The 19,430-nt window shown below is 34.1% G+C and overlaps 2 protein-coding genes across 4 annotated transcripts in view; one reads left to right on the plus strand and one right to left on the minus strand.

The window, feature by feature from the left end:
- LOC138711798 (cytochrome P450 4C1-like) overlaps positions 1-19,430 on the plus strand; it is a 391,497-nt gene that overhangs the window by 195,964 nt on the left and 176,103 nt on the right. The gene's annotated exons all lie outside the window — the stretch shown is intronic.
- The window catches only part of LOC138711799 (epoxide hydrolase 4-like), a 123,343-nt gene that overhangs the window by 29,141 nt on the left and 74,772 nt on the right, over positions 1-19,430 (minus strand). For all 3 annotated transcript variants that reach the window (XM_069843033.1, XM_069843034.1, XM_069843032.1), the window contains exons 2-3: positions 13,771-13,895; positions 3,503-3,615 (exon numbers count right to left, since the gene is read on the minus strand). In XM_069843033.1, the coding sequence (XP_069699134.1) occupies positions 3,503-3,615; positions 13,771-13,895 (238 nt within the window). The remainder of the gene's footprint in view (positions 1-3,502; positions 3,616-13,770; positions 13,896-19,430) is intronic.

The following is a 19,430-nucleotide window of genomic DNA, read 5'->3' on the forward strand; positions in this document are numbered from 1 at the left end:
GTCTGACAATATAACTGCATTCTTAAATTTATTGATGTGGCATAGAAGATTCCTGAGACTTTCACTTATTGCAATGATTTCTCCATCAAAACTTGTTGTTCCATATCCAAGAGATCTATAAAGTGAGAAGAGACAGCATGTAACACCTGCACCGACACCTTGTTCTCTGAAGATCAAGGATCCGTCGGTGTATAAATGAAGCCAGTTTTGTGGAGGGTCTCTAAAGACAATTGTTTCAGTATTTCAGTGTTTACTTCTGATTTCAGTATTTCTTCTGTTAAATTTAGATTATATTCTATATTTAATAGAGTTAAAGGGTTTGGTTTAATTTGTAAGTTTTCTTTTAAATTCGGGATATTGATTTTCTGTTTTAATTCTTGAACAATGGATATGAAACTTTTTTGAGTTTTCAATCTAAAGAGAGGACTGTATGAAAGCCAATTGTTTCCTGGTAATCTGATAAGTTTTTCATATTGAATCAGTGCTTTTTCTTCTGTCATTTTGATGCTGTTAATATTAGTGAGGAGATATAAATATATATGTACCCTATTTTGGACCTGACCCTTACATACCAGTACCAACGAATACTATGGTACATGATGCAATAAGGAAAATGAAAAACAATAGAGCACCAGGAGAAGATTCGATTAATGCAGAGTTAATCGAAAAAGATGGAAAGCAGTTGTGGAAGTGTATTCATAATCTGACTGTGGATATATGGAATCAGGAACAAATGCCTAGTGATTGGAGCGTAGCTGTCATATGCCCTATACATAAAATAGGCAATAAACTTGAGTGTAAGAATTATAGAGGCATATCATTGCTAAATACTACATATAAAATTTTCACTAATATCTTAGCCAAGTACTTAGAACCATACATAGAAGCAACTCTTGGAGAATACCAGTGCGGCTTCCGTAAGGGTAGATCAACAGATCAAATATTTTCTTTACGCCTAATTTTAGAGAAGTTTTGTGAATTTAATTTACCTTTGCACCAAGTATATACTGACTTAAAAAAGGCTTGTGACTGCATTAGTAGAGATTATCTTCTAGAAACTTTAGGCGAAATTGGAGTTCCCAATAAACTGATCACTTTAACTAAAATAACTTTAACACAAACTCAAAACAAAGTTAAAATGCAAAATAAACTCTCTGAAAGTTTTATAACTTTTAATGGCATTAGATAATGTGATGCCTTATCTACTATGTTGTTTAATGTTGGATTACAAAGAATTGTTCAAAAGATAACCATAAACCCAGGAGGTACAATCATCAATAGAACGGCACAATATATGGCATATGCAGACAATATTGTTATTTTATCACAATGGATGAAGTACTCAAACAAATAGAAGCTGAAGCAATCAAAGCCAATCTGGAAATTAACAATGATAAAACTAAATACATGTAGGCCTATAATATGAATAATGACAATACTAATAAGATCAATTTAAATAATACTAATTTTGATAGAGTTTCCTGTTTTTAAATATCTGGGTTCCATGGTGAAAGACAATAATGATGTTATGACTGATATAAAAGAGAAGATTGCAGCTGGGAACCGAGGTCTTTGGGCATTGAATAAAACTATGAAGTCCAGGTGTATCTCAAGAAAAGCCGAAATAAGAATATATAAAACTATTATCAAACCAATAGTAGTGTATGGAAGTGAAACCTGGACTCTACCTGAAAGGGCAATAAAGATCTTAAATGCCTGGGAAAGGAAAGTATTACGAAAAATCTTTGGGCCTACTTTATGAGCAAGGGTTTTGGCGAATCAGAGCAAATGCCGAGTTATATGAATTATATAAAGATATTAACATTGTTGTTGATATAAAACTCAGAAGATTAGAGTGGCTGGGACACGTAGCCAGGATGGAGAACAATCGCACACCCAAAGCTCTACTAGATGCACTGCCAGTAGGAAGAAGGAAAATCAGACGACCTAAATTTAGATGGCTGGATGATGTTTAGGCTAACCTAACAAAAGCTGGAATTAGAAGATGGAGAACACGAGCATTAGACAGGAGTGATTGGTCGGATGTTTTGAGGGAGGCTAAGGCTAAACTACAAGGGCCGTAATGCCAATGATGATGATTATGAGTAGTATTACTATCGGACTATGTAATAGAGGCAGTGACGTCATATACTGAGCAAACACAAGTATTCTGGACGAACTCATATCATACTATCATGGAATAAATGGAATTTAAAAATCCAGTCTATCTCTCTCTCTCTCTGTTTATTAATTAATTTATTTATTCATTTATTCTATTTTGTGTTTGCTTGTTTCTTTCTTTATTCATTCCTTTATTTATTTCATTATTCATTTCTTTCTTCATTCAATTCTTTCGTTTATTTATTCATTTCCTTCTTTCTTTCTTCTTTCCTTTATTAATTCATTCGTTCCTATATATCTTTCTTTCTTTCGATCTTCCTTTCTTTGTTCTTTTCTTTCTTTCCTTCTTCCTTAGTTTCTTTCTTTCTTCCTTCTTTATATATTTCTTCCCTTCTTCATTCATTCATTCATTCACTCATTTCCTTACTTTTTATTCTTTCTTTCTTTGCATATTCATTCATTCCTTTCTTTCTTTCATTTTTTTCATTATTTCTTCCTTTATTGATTTAGTTCTTTATTCATTCCTTATTTTGTGTCTTTATTAATTTCTTTATTTCTTTATTTATTCATTTCTTTCTTTCTGTACTGGTATTAATTCATTTTTTATATCTTTTTCTTTTATTTTCCTTTCTTGATTTATTTATTTACAGTACGTACATTAAATAAGGAAGAGTTTGCCCCTACACGTGAATGTTACATGTTATGTTTTATTTAACGACGCTTGCAACTGTAGAGGTTATATCAGCGTTGCTGGATGTGCCGGAATTTTGTCCCGCAGGAGTTCTTTTACATGCCAGTAAATCTACTGACATGAGCCTGTCGCATTTAAGCACACTTAAATGCCATCGACCTGGCCCGGGATCGAACCCACAACCTTGGGCATAGAAGGCCAGCTCCTACACGTGAACAGTTGCTAACTTCTTTTTCAGTTTCTGAAGTTCGTGGCTAAAAATATATATATATAACGAAAATACAGCAGTACTTTGTATACTGGTAGCAGAAGAAAACTACAACTTAACTAAAGTTTATTGTATTAATTATAATTTTAAACACAGGAAATTCACAACAGAATTTTACAACTCTACAAGAAACATTCATTTTAAAAACTTTAAATGTATTCTAGTTTTCCTATGCTGGAGAGAGAAAGAAAATAAAAAAAAGACAAGTAGACAGTGAAAAAGAAGGAAACAGCCATCTCCCTTTGCAAAAATATAAAATAGCATACTAATCTCATTTCCAGGCATGTGTCATGTAAATAAAAGAAACCTGTTTATGAAAAAGCATTTATAAAGATTCACTTACATTATTAATCAGAAATTCAAGGCAGTACTACATAACTGAATTAATGAATATTATCATATATTTATATTGAAATACAAACCCAAAGCATCAACCACTTGTTTAATGTCACTGACTAAGAGATCGATGGTATAGTTTTTCACACCAGAGGGCTTCTCAGAGTCTCCATAGCCACGCATGTCTATTGCCACGGTCCTGCAAATTCAATCATAATCCCAATTTTCATATATATAATTTCTTTTTTGGTTATTTTACAATGCTTTATCAACTGCTATGGTTATATAGCGTCTGATTGAGAAAAAGGTGATAATGCTGGAGAAATGAGTTCAGGGTCCAAAGCCAAAATTTACCCAGCATTTGCTCTTCATTGGTTGAGGAAAAATCAGGTAACTTGTCCCAACCAGAATTTGAACCTGAGCCTGGTCGTTTCATGGACAGACATACTAACTGTTACTCCACAGCGGTGGACACTTTATATACAGACGTGGACAAATTAGATTAAATTAATTATATGTGCAACAAAGTTGTATTTATCTGTAGAAATAATGAACAAAAATGTATTTTGCACAGATATAATGAACAGAAAATTGAGTCTTGAGGTTCATAATATTTTGTGAACATTCCCTTACTCTTTATTAACACATTGATTTTGTCAAGGATGCTGGAAACCAAAGTTTGACACTTTCTTCGAATGTCAGCATCATTTAGCCAGATATCAGACAGTGCTTAATTGAGTCCATGTTTTGTTGTAAGCCTCTTTTTGTTCACTTTCTTCTTCAGTATAGATCACAGATTTTCAATTTCGTTCATGTCCGGTCTTCTTGCAGGCCATGGGAGAATATCTTCTGCAGTATATAATTAAAACACCAGTAGTACCAACATAGCCAGAAAAAAATACAATTAACCATTGGAAAAATATACCAGAAGATGTAAACAATCATATTTACAACAATATAGGCTCTGTGAATTATACTGATAGTTGATGTAACGAATTATATTATGTTTCCAAGAAAACGTTTTAGTCTAATAATTTGTCCACGTCTGTATTGAAGTTATACTTTATTGTAACATACATCTCATTATGTTACATGAAATTACATTACAACCAACAGGTATCATCATCATCATCGATTATATTATACCCATAAACAAGAGCTGTAACGTGTTGCTTTTTCACTCTTGCCAGGATTTCATACCAATACAGAATAATTTACTATAGAGCATTCCACTTTAAGAGAAAAGCATTGGTTTTATGGGCCTTGCCTAGTCCATTGTAGAAGCTATGTGGTAGGTAGGTGTTTGTATGGAAACTGGTCATTTGATGGAATAGCCCTATATGCTCAATGCTTTTTTCTTAATGTGAAATCCTCTATGGATGCCATAAGCTGGGGTTACTTGAGACACTGGGACATGAGTGTTTTCACATACAGTAAGTATTGTCAGCACTGATTATACAGTGAAACCCCGATAATACACGCCCGTTTTTATGCTATCCCGCATTATACACTCTTTTTGTCCAGTCCCTTGACATTCCTATATAAAACTATGTAAAATCCACCGCTTAATATGCTCATCATCCCTTTTAATACGCTCTTTCATCTGTTGAAAATTCTAAAATATCGTACTTTAAAGGACTGGACTTCTACATTTAATGCTAGTGCTCGCATATTCAAGGATTTGTAGGAGTCTTTGTTTGGTGAATACAATAGAATGGATTGCGACCATTGAGTACTAGCAAGACTACTGTATTCAGAACCTGTTCTTCTTGCTGGCAGTTTTAAATCGCATTGTCAATGAAGACTTGGCTGATGCATCATGTACAAGTGCGAAGTGACACATTAGTGCCAACATGAATAAAGGAGTAAAACAGAAAGATTTATTGATATCGGGGAAATTACAAATTCTCTGTAAACATGATGAAAACACTATTATGAATCAGAAACAGTTGGCAGAATCATTAGGAATCCCTTCTTCAACACTTAGAACAATAGTGAAAAATCGTGAACATTTTATTCTGCATAATTACAGTATTTAATCAGATTCATACCTTTGTGTTAAAATTTAAAAATCCAAAAATGACCCACTCTCGCTAATATGTGGTACTGTTTAATATGCTATTTTTACGCGGTCCCTTGAAGAGCGTCTTACCGAGGTTTCACTGTATATTCGATTTTCATTAGTTTTTCAATATGGCTGCATTTTAGAAAGTTGAGATCAACGAGCATAGAAGACATAGACATGGAAATATATATACAGGGTGAACTATAAGTAATGTCATTCATTTCAGGGGGTTATTCCAGAGTCAGGGGGCCACACTTTCAGTAATCTAGATTTTCTCAACGACACTCCCGTTCCCCCTGCCCATGAACTAGATAAGAATACTAATTGTTTAAATAAACGCCTATATCTGTATCAGAGTATTTTCTCTCTACATCGTTGCATCATCCTCCCCTCCCACAAGCTTCGAAACAACTTGTCAGTCACTCCCGTTTCCCCTCTCTCTCCACCTGTGATCACAGCCAGCCGAAGAACGTCAACAAAGGCCAGAATACAACACCAGCATCATAGTATCATCACGTCCCCAAAAACAAACTTCAGCCCTCTTGTCCTGTCTCTCCCGTTTCCCCTTCCCACCTCTACTACACGTCGGAGAGGAACAATCACAGAGACAGGCCTAGAACAATTTGCGCCCAACGTGGAGCCTAACATCGATACCTCATTCCCTTTATGCCTCGGCCATCTTGTCCCGTCACTCCCGTTTCCCCTTCCCACCTCGACTACACGTCTGAGAAGAATGACCATGGTGACCAGCATATGACAAAACCATGAAGCAAGCTGTGATCAACTGTAATGTAGGTTGTTGCTAGGCTTATAAATAGAGTTTTATTAATTAGTGCTAAATTAAAATGTCAGAATTTATGGTACCGGTATATGTGTGCTGTTTATATCTGCTACAATTACAGCTTTACAAACTGCTCCAAATCATATTTTCGATTTCCGAGTGATCATGAAACATGGGTGAGCAAAATTCTTTAGTAGGCTTAATGCCTTTATCTCTGTGCTATTAGAACAATAAAATAGTCCACCAGTTTCCTTTTAATGTAGTAAAAATAATGCATTTGTAATATGTTGTAGGCTAAATAATTGATCCATTTTGAATCTTGCGTACACTACTTTTAACACTTGAATATAAGTAATTGATTAACTAGCAGGCTTACTCGTGTTAATTATGTAAGTCTGTGCGGCTTACAGCTGTTTCGGTGCTTCATCACACCATCCTCAGAGCCTACTAGATCTCGGCGTCATCTCGAACTTCTCTGCCTGTTGTGTGGGTGCGTTTGATTGTTGAAAAGTGTTGAAAATTGGAGTCAAATAGTGTGCGTGTGTACTGAAATTGATCTGTGTGTTGAGAATTTGATCGGGGTGTGTTTTAGTGTGTTTGTATATTTCGTATTGTTCTAGTGTGTTGAGTTTTTGGCTCTTGGGTTGTATGTGTAGGATTTCCATGTCCGCATTTATGTTATTGCATGTATGGTTAGCATTGGTTATGTGATCGGAGTATGTAGTTGTATTGTGTCCTCTGGTTATTGCTTTAATGTGTTCTTTGTAGCGTGTTTGGAATGATCTGCCTGTCTGTCCAATGTAGAACTTGTCGCAACTATTAGCCTACATGTGAGTTTGTATATACCTGTGTGGTCGTATTCATTTGTTTGTGTTTTTGTGTGTTGAGATGTCTTTGTAAGCTGTAAGCCACACAGACTTACATAATTAACACGAGTAAGCCCACTAGTTAATCAATTACCTAAATAATTGACATGTTTCGTCAGCATACTTCTAAAACCCCTAATCCAGTCTTCCTCGAATGTTGAAATCTGTGTATATTTTCAAAACACGTCTATTGATAACATCTCGTAAGTCTGCAAATGTTTCCATATTTTATAAATAACATATGCATAACAGTTGTTAGCTCGGGGATAAAGAAAATAAGTTATTTTGCTCTCTTGTGCAATTTCCTCAAATGCAGTTACGATGTTTTGAAAGTAAGCCAACGATTTCTTTATATAACTACAGGTGTCGTTCATATAAAATGAATACACTTCACAGGAAACTCTGAAAAGATTTAACTTTTTCATTGATTTTTAAAACTGAATAACATTAAATTTATTTTAATTTAATCACATATGACGGTATAAACAAACAGCTCTGTATTTAGACAATGCTATGCCCACGAGTCCGAAAAAAATTTTGCATTTCCAGCGACTTATTTGTGCAAATCTTAAAAGTTTACAAGTCAAGCTGTAAAAAAAGAGTGGCATATAATAATTTAATATATACTACTATTCAAAGTAGGCATCTGCAAAATGAGATAATACCGAAAATCTATTTGCAACTCGATTTTTTCTTTCCTCAAAATTTTGCTGCCCCATTGAATTTACTGCTGTGGGCCCATGCTCATGTGGGCCAAGAGTAATAAATACAGTCCTGCATATACATGTAGACTACATACAGTAAAAATCTTTATACCCATACTTGCAAAGAGCTCGTGTGCAGGGCGTTATATAATCTACAATATTTAATAATAAATTAGTTTGAGACGAATGAAGAAAAAAAATAAAAAAATAAATTTAAATAAATAGAAAGAAACATAGTTACAGAAATACATAAATGCTAATACATAAGAAGAATAAACGTATATCAATATAAATACACTTTACATTAACAGCTGTTAAAGTCTTTGCATTTTTCTAAATTTAGGTCTGATATAATAATAATAATAATAATAATAATAATAATAATAATAGTAACAATAATAATAATAATAACAACAACAACAACAACAACAACAACAATAATAATAATAATAATAATAATAATAATAATAATAATAATAATAATAATAATATATGTGGAAACAATTTAATAATGTAATTGTACAATTCTGAACCACAATTCATGCTGTGTAGCTTTGTAACGTGAAATAAAACATTGCAAATTCTTTCTTAATGGCAAAATTAATTTTGTCTCATTAAAGCAAAGAAAAAATACAACAGTAAATTTAATTGCTACTGAAATTTTAATTTTCCATAATTTTGGTCCAATTCATTTGAAATTTTGTACAGAGCTACTGTGGTACTTAATTAAGCTACTGTATTTTTTTTTTTTTCAGATTTTTTGCATCAACAGTTTCCATGTAAGGAAATAAATAATTAATTTTATTAATTATTCATTAGTGAAGGTCCATTTTCTTATTAAATGAAGATAATAATGAACTAAAATTATTTTCTGAAAGCCAATTAGTCCTATTATGGGATGTAGCATTTATTTTCTCTAATGCTTGTATTTAAAGAGAAATACATTTAATAACTTTAAAAATTGGAAATTGCCGGGAGACATTTTGATATTTAACATTTAAATTCAATATCTCTGTCCTCTTACAAAATATACAAATCTCATGCTTAGGTCCTACTTAGAGGACCTTTGCTGAGCATGTCTAGAAATTTTCATCAAATTTGGTGAATTCTGTGAAGAAGACCATGAACACTTGTACTGAGAAATGTTTAAAAAATGTTTCCGAGATAACTGATGTTAAAAGTTTTAATCACATGTACCTCATGAACTACCGATGTTATTGAAATTTCCTTTAAGACTGTGTATCAGTGTATTGCGTATACAATACAATTGATGCTAAGTTACAAAGAACAGACAATGCTTGTTATCTAGGAGTACATTTTGATAGTAAGCTTACATGGAGAAATCACATTAACTATACAAGTGAGAAGGCCACCAAAAGATTCAAACTACTGAAGAGACTAGCAGGAACCAAATGGGGTTATTCAAGGACTACACTAAACGCAACCTACAACACTTACATAAAACCTGTCTTAAAACATGGTAACGAAGTCCTCCTAACTGCATCAACTAGTAATAAACAGATACTGGAAAGAACACAAAACCAAGCCTTGTGTTTCATCACTGGAGCAGTTAAAACCACTCCTATTGAAGCCATACAAATAATTACTTCTAACAAGCCAATTATGGTCGATCTTGAAACTCAAGCCTTTCTAACCTATGAAAAATTAAGACGACTTCCAAATTCTGACAAATGGAACAGATATAACTCCACATCTACACTAAAGATCCAACCGGATTCATATAGGAAGTCATAAAGTTTAGGGAAAATCTAGAAATACCAACTGGAAAAGAAAATGTAATACTTCAGTATAATCCAATCAGGGGCGGCTTTTGGGGTAATGCCAGTGTGCCATGGCACCACCAATGAAAGAAACAGAAAATAATATCCTAAAAAGCTGTTGTAATGGTTTATTTATACATATTTTATTCGCATTTCATCTGAACGAGCAATCGCACAGATCGGAACGCACTCTTACAGCGTTTCTCCAAACGTTGGACCAGTTCAGTGTGGCACTGTCTATGTCCATATAACACTGTACAAAAGGGTATTGATTATATGCGCTTCTTATGGCAGACTTTGAGCCGAATTCAATTTGACTCAGTAGTTAACATTCCACCCGCTAGAATGCAGTAATGCGGAAATTTCGCTAGATGGCAGGGTTGTTGGAGAGGTTAGGTAGGGAACCATCAAGTGCAGACTTGCACGAAAACACAAATTACAGTTCCGGGCCAAATCTTAATGTAATGTTGCCAATTCAAAACCAATGCACAGAACTTGGATTTGAATGTGTAAATTATTATCCATTTAACTATATTGAATGCAGAGATAGTCTATCATGGTTCTTTTTAGAAATATAAATTTTTTTTTCATATTATGTAACAGTATTTGTTAATGTTGTGTAATACTTGTTTTATTTCGCAGCAACTAAATATCACTACACTGTTGCTAGTATAGATGCTTTTATTAACAATACCTGAGGTCTGTGCAGGACATGAACAAGTGTTTTTCAGGCTGTTGCCTTGCATTCATCGGCCTGTTAAATAAAGTGCAAACGTGTTCATTTATTTTCTATATCATTGTTTATGTCGTGTGTTTTTTCCAGTAATTTTACTAGTTATAAAAGTTACAGTATTTGTATTTGACTAACAATACTGTGAAAGTTTTGCATTATCTGTATCTGTAAATTTCGTTATTAGTTTCGGAAATGTTATTGTAACTGTTACTAGCTGCATTATTAACTGCACACTTGGTATAATAGCTGGTTTAATTAGTGTTTTATTTAACATAATGTAAACGTGAGCTGTGATTATCAGTTTCAGTAGGGTGATATGCGAACAACCTATTTTCATTTTTGGCACCATCACCAGAATGCCTCACCGGCCGCCACTGAATCCAATAAATAATTTCGGAGTGAATTGTCATCTCGATCTAGATGAAATCTTCCACAAAAGTGATACTCGCCCAGAAATAGAAAATCCATTATTCTTCAGACTATTAACACAAGATATCCACAGGATGATTAGTTACATATTTACACAGATGGCTCACTCATGAATCCAGATGAAGGAGCTGTGGAGCAGGTGCTACTTGTCCATATTTTTCATTTTATGAAGAAGTTGACAAATGTACAACAAATTCTCATGGTGAACTTGAAGCTATTTACGCAGCTCTCCAAAATGTTTTTTCTTGGTTACAGAAATGCAAAAATATAGTTCTCTTATTTGATTCCAAAGCTGCAATCCAGGTAGTTAGTACAACTATTTTTGCTAAATCAGAAAGAATTAAGAAAATCCACTGTATGTTAAGGCAGATTCAAAATTTAAATAAGACCTTAATTCTCCAATGGATCCCAGCCCTTTGTGGAATATATGTTAATAAGAAAGTTGATATGTTGGCCAAGAAAGGAACTAGAATAAACGTAAAGAAGAACTGCAGTTTTTCATATGAGTCCATAAAACAAGTTATCAAAAGGAAAATTAACACCAATTACTACACTAATTCTCCAAGTGAACATCAAAATCAAGATGGAAAAATTTACTACAAGATTTAAAATCCATTCCTGATCTACCACGAAAATCTGCTGTGGCCATGATCAGACTGATTACTGGTCATGACTGTCTTACAAAACATCTACATCAAATCGGCTTATTGGACTCTGCTAAATGTTATGGACATGGAACATCTAAAAACCTGTGAATCTCTGGAAAATTTTATGGACCTTACATCTAAATATTAGGAAGCAAGCAGGACAATAACTTTACTGTTAAATATTGAACATTAGACACACACAATTTAAGTCTATAGATGCAATCATTCATGGGGAATATATTTCAAAACATTGTTATGTGCAGCAAAATATTGTTGAAAAGTGCAATTTAGTTCACTATATGCTTGAAAAATTTACAGAATCAAAATAAATGCTTAGAGAAAAATATCTAATCTGTTAAAATTTTCCTTCTCCATATGTACATCCCTCCTGACTCCTCAAAGCACACTCTGCTCTGAGTTTTTCCAATTTTACCCCTGACAATAGGTTTTGTACTGCTCCAATGAATGTTGTTTATTCTGCAACAATCTCTTCTTGTCAGCTGCTCTTGAAGATTTAATTCCCAGTTCCCAATTGAAATTCCTGCTTCTATAAATTTTCTGTTTAGAGTTTCTTTGCATCCTAAATTAAGTTCAATAATAGCATCGGCAACAGTATAGACCACACATTCTTTTGAAATTAAGGTTTCCTTGGGACACTTATTCCATACCATACTATGAGGGCCCTATTTGAATTCTGGGTTTTTCCTAGCAGACATCTTTCTAACGAGGATGCTGAAGTAAATTGTTGGCACACAGGAATGATGTTTGTCAGGACGGAGATAGGGGTGTGGATATTGGTTTTATGGGGGCCAGAAGTGGAGTTGGAGGCTACGGCTCTGTACTATAGAAGCACCAGAAGTCAGGATCATGAAGACATTTCCGATGAAAAGATTTCTCACCTGTTGAAGAGCAATGGTAGTGTTGCCAATACAGCAGTCTTCATAGTCTGAACATCCTTATTATTATCCCTAACTGCATTTATGTAATATCTCAAAAGTTTCTTTGTAATCACTTCACTCAGACTGCCATAACTGGGGACCAGATTTTTAGGTTTTTAAAAAGACCATTTTAGGTTTTTGAAATGAGTGAAATAGGTTTTTTTTTAGGCTTTATGTCCAACCTGTGAAAGGGGTCACAAAAACTGAATACATATATATAAGCAATAAAATCATAATAGTACATTATGCAACGAGCCTATAATGATAGTAATTAAGACGCGAGTGTGTTTGTTTATGAAACGAGCGCCTTAATTACCATTATAGGCAAATTTCATACGACTTTTTATGCTCGACCATATTTCTAACTTGAAATTATTCAGAAGTATTCATTTTATTCGTATCTGAGTGAAGATCGGAAGTGACCTTGTGCATAGCTCGTAAATTGTGAGATGTGCGCAGACGTGAAAGTATTGATTTTTTTCCGAGGATCAATATTGTCATTGACCTTGATGTAATTTTGAGAATAACATGAATTAATTTTGATATAACCTGAAAATTGATTTAGAATTGAAAAACGAGATGACAAATTGAATTTATTTGAATATTATTTACAATTAACGCTAATTATTATAATAACAGAACATAACCTTCTGCGAGAGTATTGGATTTCCAGCCTCCATGACGTTTCCCTCGTTGTCTTTCGATTGCATATCCGAGAATAATCGAAAACCTGAACTTTAATGGATAGGTGTACTTTAATGACATGCATTAAAGGACTGCTACCAGGTGTATAATTACTACATTTCGGCATGGTCGAGCATAAAGAAATTAATATCCAATTATATATAAGAATAATGATAATAATAATTTACTAATATAATTCAATTTCGGAAAACAAGCTTTAAAGAACACAAATATCATTTTGTGCATTGCAGGACCTTATTCACTTTTGTTTTAGAAAGGGTTAGAAAGAAGATAGTATCATGATATATATACCAAATTAAACATAAACGAATGTAGTATTTTATAGTATAAAAAACGGAAAATATAAAACTTCAAGAATTTCTGCTTACAGGATCCCCTTAATGAATAAGGAATTCACAATATTTCGAAGAATGGCTCTACCTTAGTCTTGAGGTGAAAAAGGAGATGAAAAGGGTATCCTACTCTTTGGGGTCATTGCAACAGCTACTCTGCTTCACTGACCTTAGCAGAATGAGAATTGGATGAAGTTAGATTCATTTAGCTTAGAGAGTTTAGATCAATGGTTAATTACCAACTAATACTTATGATTTTACAAGATTATAATCTGTTCAACCTCTATTAAGTCTGTTTCACATTATACCGGTACATCATTTATACAAAGATAAATCATGCGTTCACATGAACTTTTTTCAGTTTCGTACTTACCAATAATCTTTGGAAAATTCTTTCATTTGGTATCTCCACGAATACCAGAATTCTGGAAAGCCATGCACGAACAGCATGAGAGGCTTAGATCTGTTTCCTTTCTCTACATAATGAATTTTGATCCCCTGTAAAACACACAAAAAAAAACAATTAACTGCTTGTAAAGGCAGTGCAAAAATTAATTAAACGCATTAATATTCAGGTAGCATTTTGAAAAATATTATAAAATATTCATTTAAAACTGCTAATCTATTATTATATATCACATATTGTAAGGAAAGGTAGCTCGGACCAACAAAAGAGCAAGTTAAGGTAGTATTAATATTATTACATAATATCACAAAGGATTCCCACGGCATCTTACAAAAGCTGCAAGAAGTTTATACATAGATAAAAAGGTGAAGGTATCCCCGTAACATGCCATGAAGGCACTTGGGGGGCATGGAGGTAGAGCCCCATGCTTTCCATGACCTCAGCTCTAGAATGAGGTGGAGTGGTCGGCACCATGTTCTGACCGTCTTTTACCCCCGGGAAAGATCCGGTACTCAATTTTATAGGAGGCTGAGTGAACCTTGGGGCCGTTCTGAAAGTTTGGCAACGAGAAAAAATCCTGTCACCACCTGGAATCGAACCCCGGACCTTACAGTCCGTAGCCAGCTGCTCTACCAACTGAGCTATCCAGCCTACCAGTTTATACATAGATACCAAAATTTAAATAGAATGTCTGACACTAGAAGCTCATGCCCAATTATTACAATAACTCAAGGAGTGAAACAGGGATGCCCATTCTCACCAACACTTCTTAACCTTTATATAAAGTGACCAGACGTCCCGTTTTGAACGGGACAGTACCATTTTTCAACTTGTTGTTCCAATAGATTTTGTTGCTCTCCTCTTTGTCCAGTTTTGTTAGAAAATGGAATTTAATTTTAGTCTCTATTTTCGTTAACGTAATATTTTAAATTATTATTCATACTGAAATCCGTTAATGGCAAGATAACTATTTTTATGTCCATAACAGTTAAGCTAAGAATAAAGAGGTAATAAAGGAGGAATATAACAATATTCGTTACGAGCAGCAATCAATATGGCAATGCCGCTACCCTACCTGCATTTGTTTCCCTCACTTGAAGCGAGTCACTTTGCTCCACTAGTTCATTTCTGTTCATTCTCTCAGCAACAACAGTTGGAGAGTATTGTGATACAAGATTAAAGATGCCGAAACAAAAATGTATGTTCACTACTGCGTTGCAAGAAAGATGTGTTTTATTAGTTATGACTTAGGATTTATAGCGAATTTAATGCAATTCATCTCCCAATATACTCGTAGATCAACAAATACTTATTTTCTATCATAGGTATGTGTTCATAAAGAAAACGCTGACAGATTGTGATGTTAGTTGCACCATTTATAACACCGAATTTTCTGTTCCCATGGAGGGAAGAGCGACAATGAACAACATCTAAAATCAAACAAACAAAAATGAAGAAATTGCGGCAGCATCATCCAGAAGCGTAACTTCATTTTTTGGCCAACTTCAGCAACAGACCATGAACTGCATTTGGATGCAATTGAAGGAGCCTGGGTTTACCACGTGATTGGAGAAACTCATAGCTTTCACTCATGTGACTGTGCTTCGAAACTAGTAAGAAATTGGTTTGAACAGAAATTTTCTTGCGGTTGTACAAAGTGCAAAGCCATTGTTGACTTGTACCTCATTCTTGTGAAATATTGCAGAAGAAACTGAATGAAGTCAGGTTTGTTACGGTGCTTACAAATGCTTCTAATCAAGGGGAGAAAAAGATTTTTTCTGTTATGGTTAGGTACTTTTTACCGCTACAGGGTGTCTGTGTTCGAATTTTGGAAATTGATGAACGTCCCATCGAAACAGTAGATATTGTTACTGATTATCTTACTGATGTGTTTGCAGAACAATCTGAGTAGCAAGATAATTGCATTCTGTGGTGACAATACCAAAAGTAATTTTGGTGGGGCAGTACGTAAGGGATCCAGAAATATTTTCCATAAACTTAAAATGTTATTACATTGTGAAATCCTTGGCGATGGATGTGCAGCGCATATAGTGCACAACACAATTAAAACTGTTGCTGATTGTTTACCTATAGATGCAGAACTGGTTATTCACAAAATATACTACCATTTTCACACATACACTGATTGCTAAAGGATTTCTGCAGTTTTGCTGATATTGAGTACAGGAAATTGTTAGGTTACAATAACACCAGGTGGTTAGCGTTGATGCCAGCATTTGGAAGAGCTCATGCAATTTTTGAAGGACTGAAATCATATTTTCTTAGTCAGGAAAAATGTCCAATGTTAATAAAAAATTTTCTAAAAACCCATTGGCGAAAATTGTTCTTTTTTCTGCACAACCAAGCTATAACTTTCCACCAGGCAGTCCTCCGGTAGAAGATGAGTTAACAAGAGGTGTTGAAGTAGCCATGGTACTTTCCAAGTTGAAAGTAAATATGACTGAGAAAAAGGAGAACAATTTTATCCAGATGTTGTAAATGTGCTTTACATGAATTACAAGATGAAGATGGGTGAAAGTAGAGGATTTCCAAAAAGTTGCAAATAGTTTCTATGATTCATGTATTCAGTACTACTTAAAAGTCCGGACTGCATATTTGAAGTAGGTATATAAGAAATTTGTATGAATCTTGCTTAACAATGTCCTGAAATCGAATGATGTTGAAATATGTATACGTACCTACAATTAAAAATGTATCTGGTGAATCAAAAGTTGTTGATAATGCCATTTTCAGTGAATTTGTTCATGTTAAGCAATTTGCTACTGCAGAGAAAATCACTTCATGAAATAATTACGGAAAAGAAGCCCACCTGAGATGAGTAGAAATGTTTCAGTATTCTCTTCTCAAAAATTGCCATTCAGTAACTTTCCTAAGGTTGTAGAATTTGAGTTATAACTGCCAGGTACTAATGCACCTGTAGAGAGGGTTTTTGCAAACATGGACAAAATATGGACATCAGAAAAAACGCAATTAAAAGTTGAAATGCTGAAAGCATTGTTGCGTACCAAAGTCAATCTAAAATACAGTTGCTTTGAGTTTTTCAATTAGGGCCTAGTTGAAGCAAAATGAGAAACTTCTAAAGAAAAACCCTTCTTCAGAAAAATATGTCCTGCAATTATATAACATGATGTAAAATGTACCGGTATGTTATTTTGTAGTAAATAGTACCGGTAATGTTGTATGTTGTGTTACCTCTGATTGAGGTTCTGGCTGATATGTATATCTATTATCAGGCAATACATCTCACTTGACGATATGTGTCAGAGGAAGAACAATAATTGTTTGTATGCATCTGAAGTCTGATTAGTGGAATATGTAGCTAATTGGCGATGTATGCATTGGAGGGGGAAAGAAATTGGCCACTCTACCTCATTATCTCCTGGCCTAGTTTCCTCATGAGTGATGCTTTATTGGTGTTACTTATGAGGTTCAAACCTGTCTTCAGACAGTTGACTAAACAACAACATATGTTGTGTTTTCAGTTTTGAAATAATTTTGCCTTATGTTTATAATAAATAGATAAATGGGCTTATAGTTTTTCTATTTGCTTTAACTTATAGGCCAAATAATAACTCAAAAAAAGTCAGTTGATAAGTGTCCCGTTTTCAGCTTGAGAAAATATAGACACATTACTTTATATTGACGAAACTATAATTGAATGGAAGAACATTTTAATGGGTAAGTAAGGTAGGGTGCCCATTTATCGTCCCCCATTTAGTTTTGTCTCACCATTCATATCCCATTAATAAATAGATAAATGGGCTTATAGTTTTTCTATTTGCTTTAACTTATAGGCCAAATAATAACTCAAAAAAAGTCAGTTGATAAGTGTCCCGTTTTCAGCTTGAGAAAATATAGACACATTACTTTATATTGACGAAACTATAATTGAATGGAAGAACATTTTAATGGGTAAGTAAGGTAGGGTGCCCATTTATCGTCCCCCATTTAGTTTTGTCTCACCATTCATATCCCATTAATGTTGAAAACTTGAAACTAATCTAGTTAAGAACTTTCAACATTTAACTACAAGACACAGAATTCTAAATTCATAAATTTGGAATCAAATTGAATATAAAACATGAAGAATGAAATTATAGAATTTTTTACATTTCAATGAAGCGGTCTAAGTATCGTCCCTTATACTCTTTAACATATTGAATGACAATTATTTCAACAGTACAATGAAATAAAAACATAGAACACCAAGAATGTTTATTAATGACTAATAAATATAGAAAGTATGTAAGAGAGCATTCAGAAAATTATTTAAATTACATTTTGTAAATTAAAAACTCCTTCATGTGATATTTTCTTAAGGTTCTCAGCACTTCCAAAAAAAAATTACAGTTTAACTTTTTAACCTAACATTAAATAGTTCATTACGTCCAATAGAACTAAAACCTTTCAATTTTGTGTTCACTCATTCAGACACGTCACAAATAAATTTTATGTGTTCACAAGATGAACACATTTCGTGGGACCAATGGCAGCATTCCGTGCATTTGATCCCTTTCTGTCCTTGTTTATGATATGAAAATTTTTCCCACATAACGGGAATACTACATCTTCATCATTATTGCCTTCATCATCACTTCCACTGTCGCTAGAAGACTCGCAGAAAATTTTTATTTTTTGTTTTTTCGGTGCACTTTTTTTGGTTGAAACTGAGGCTGCAGGTTGTGAAGCGATAGTGGTACAGAAGTCGACGTTAAGATTTCTTCTGGTCTGCTTTTGCTTTGGTTTTCAGACTCATTAACTTTTCTTTTCTTTTCTGCTGCTGTGTGAACACTATTCTTATGGGGTGTACTCGTTACTAGAACTACTGTATCACGCCTATTGGAAAACGATGGCTCTATCACTGGAACTTTCCGAATATATTCTGGACTGATCACAGAATTTGAAGTTTCAGGTTCAGTTTCCTGATGTTCTGTCACTTGGGTGGGATGATGTCGATTAGATACCAATTTGTAGCTCATCTTTTTCTCCCTAACAGGTTTTACAGCTTCTATCATTTCCTCCTTGCGTTTCCGTTTTCCCATCTGAAGGCAACTAGAAATATAAATGACAACAGCCTTACTGAAATTACATGCTATGGAAATAGCATTCCGAAATCAGTCCCGGGGACGAAATTTAGACACGTCCTGGGGGACGAAATTTGGGCATGTGCACCACAAAAGTATGGCGGCATCTCGTTCTAAGCATGCTGCAATGTCCGGTTCATTTAATATATATTCTTCTACTAGACATTTTGCTCTATATACAGAAGCAAAAAATGATATAAAATACGTAACTTAGGCTGTGAAATACTGCTGAGAATATATAAGAATAGTTTTTCACCTTCCAGATATTTAAAACTTAAATAACAACGAAACAGACAATAACACTCGCTCCAACTGAAATCACGCTTGCTACTGCATAAAGAGGGATAGTCCTACTGACCATCACCAGGGTGCGACACTTTATGGGCGAAATACTGTGGGGGACGAATTTAGGCAAGGGGACGAATATTGGGCACTACACCTTATTTTAATAGAAATATTTTAGCAACAACCCTTTTATTTGTGGACGACCAGATGATAATAACAAATTCAGATGACAACTTA

The sequence above is a fragment of the Periplaneta americana genome, chromosome 13, assembly GCF_040183065.1.
Source record: "Periplaneta americana isolate PAMFEO1 chromosome 13, P.americana_PAMFEO1_priV1, whole genome shotgun sequence".
NCBI classification, from domain to species: Eukaryota; Metazoa; Arthropoda; class Insecta; order Blattodea; family Blattidae; genus Periplaneta; species Periplaneta americana.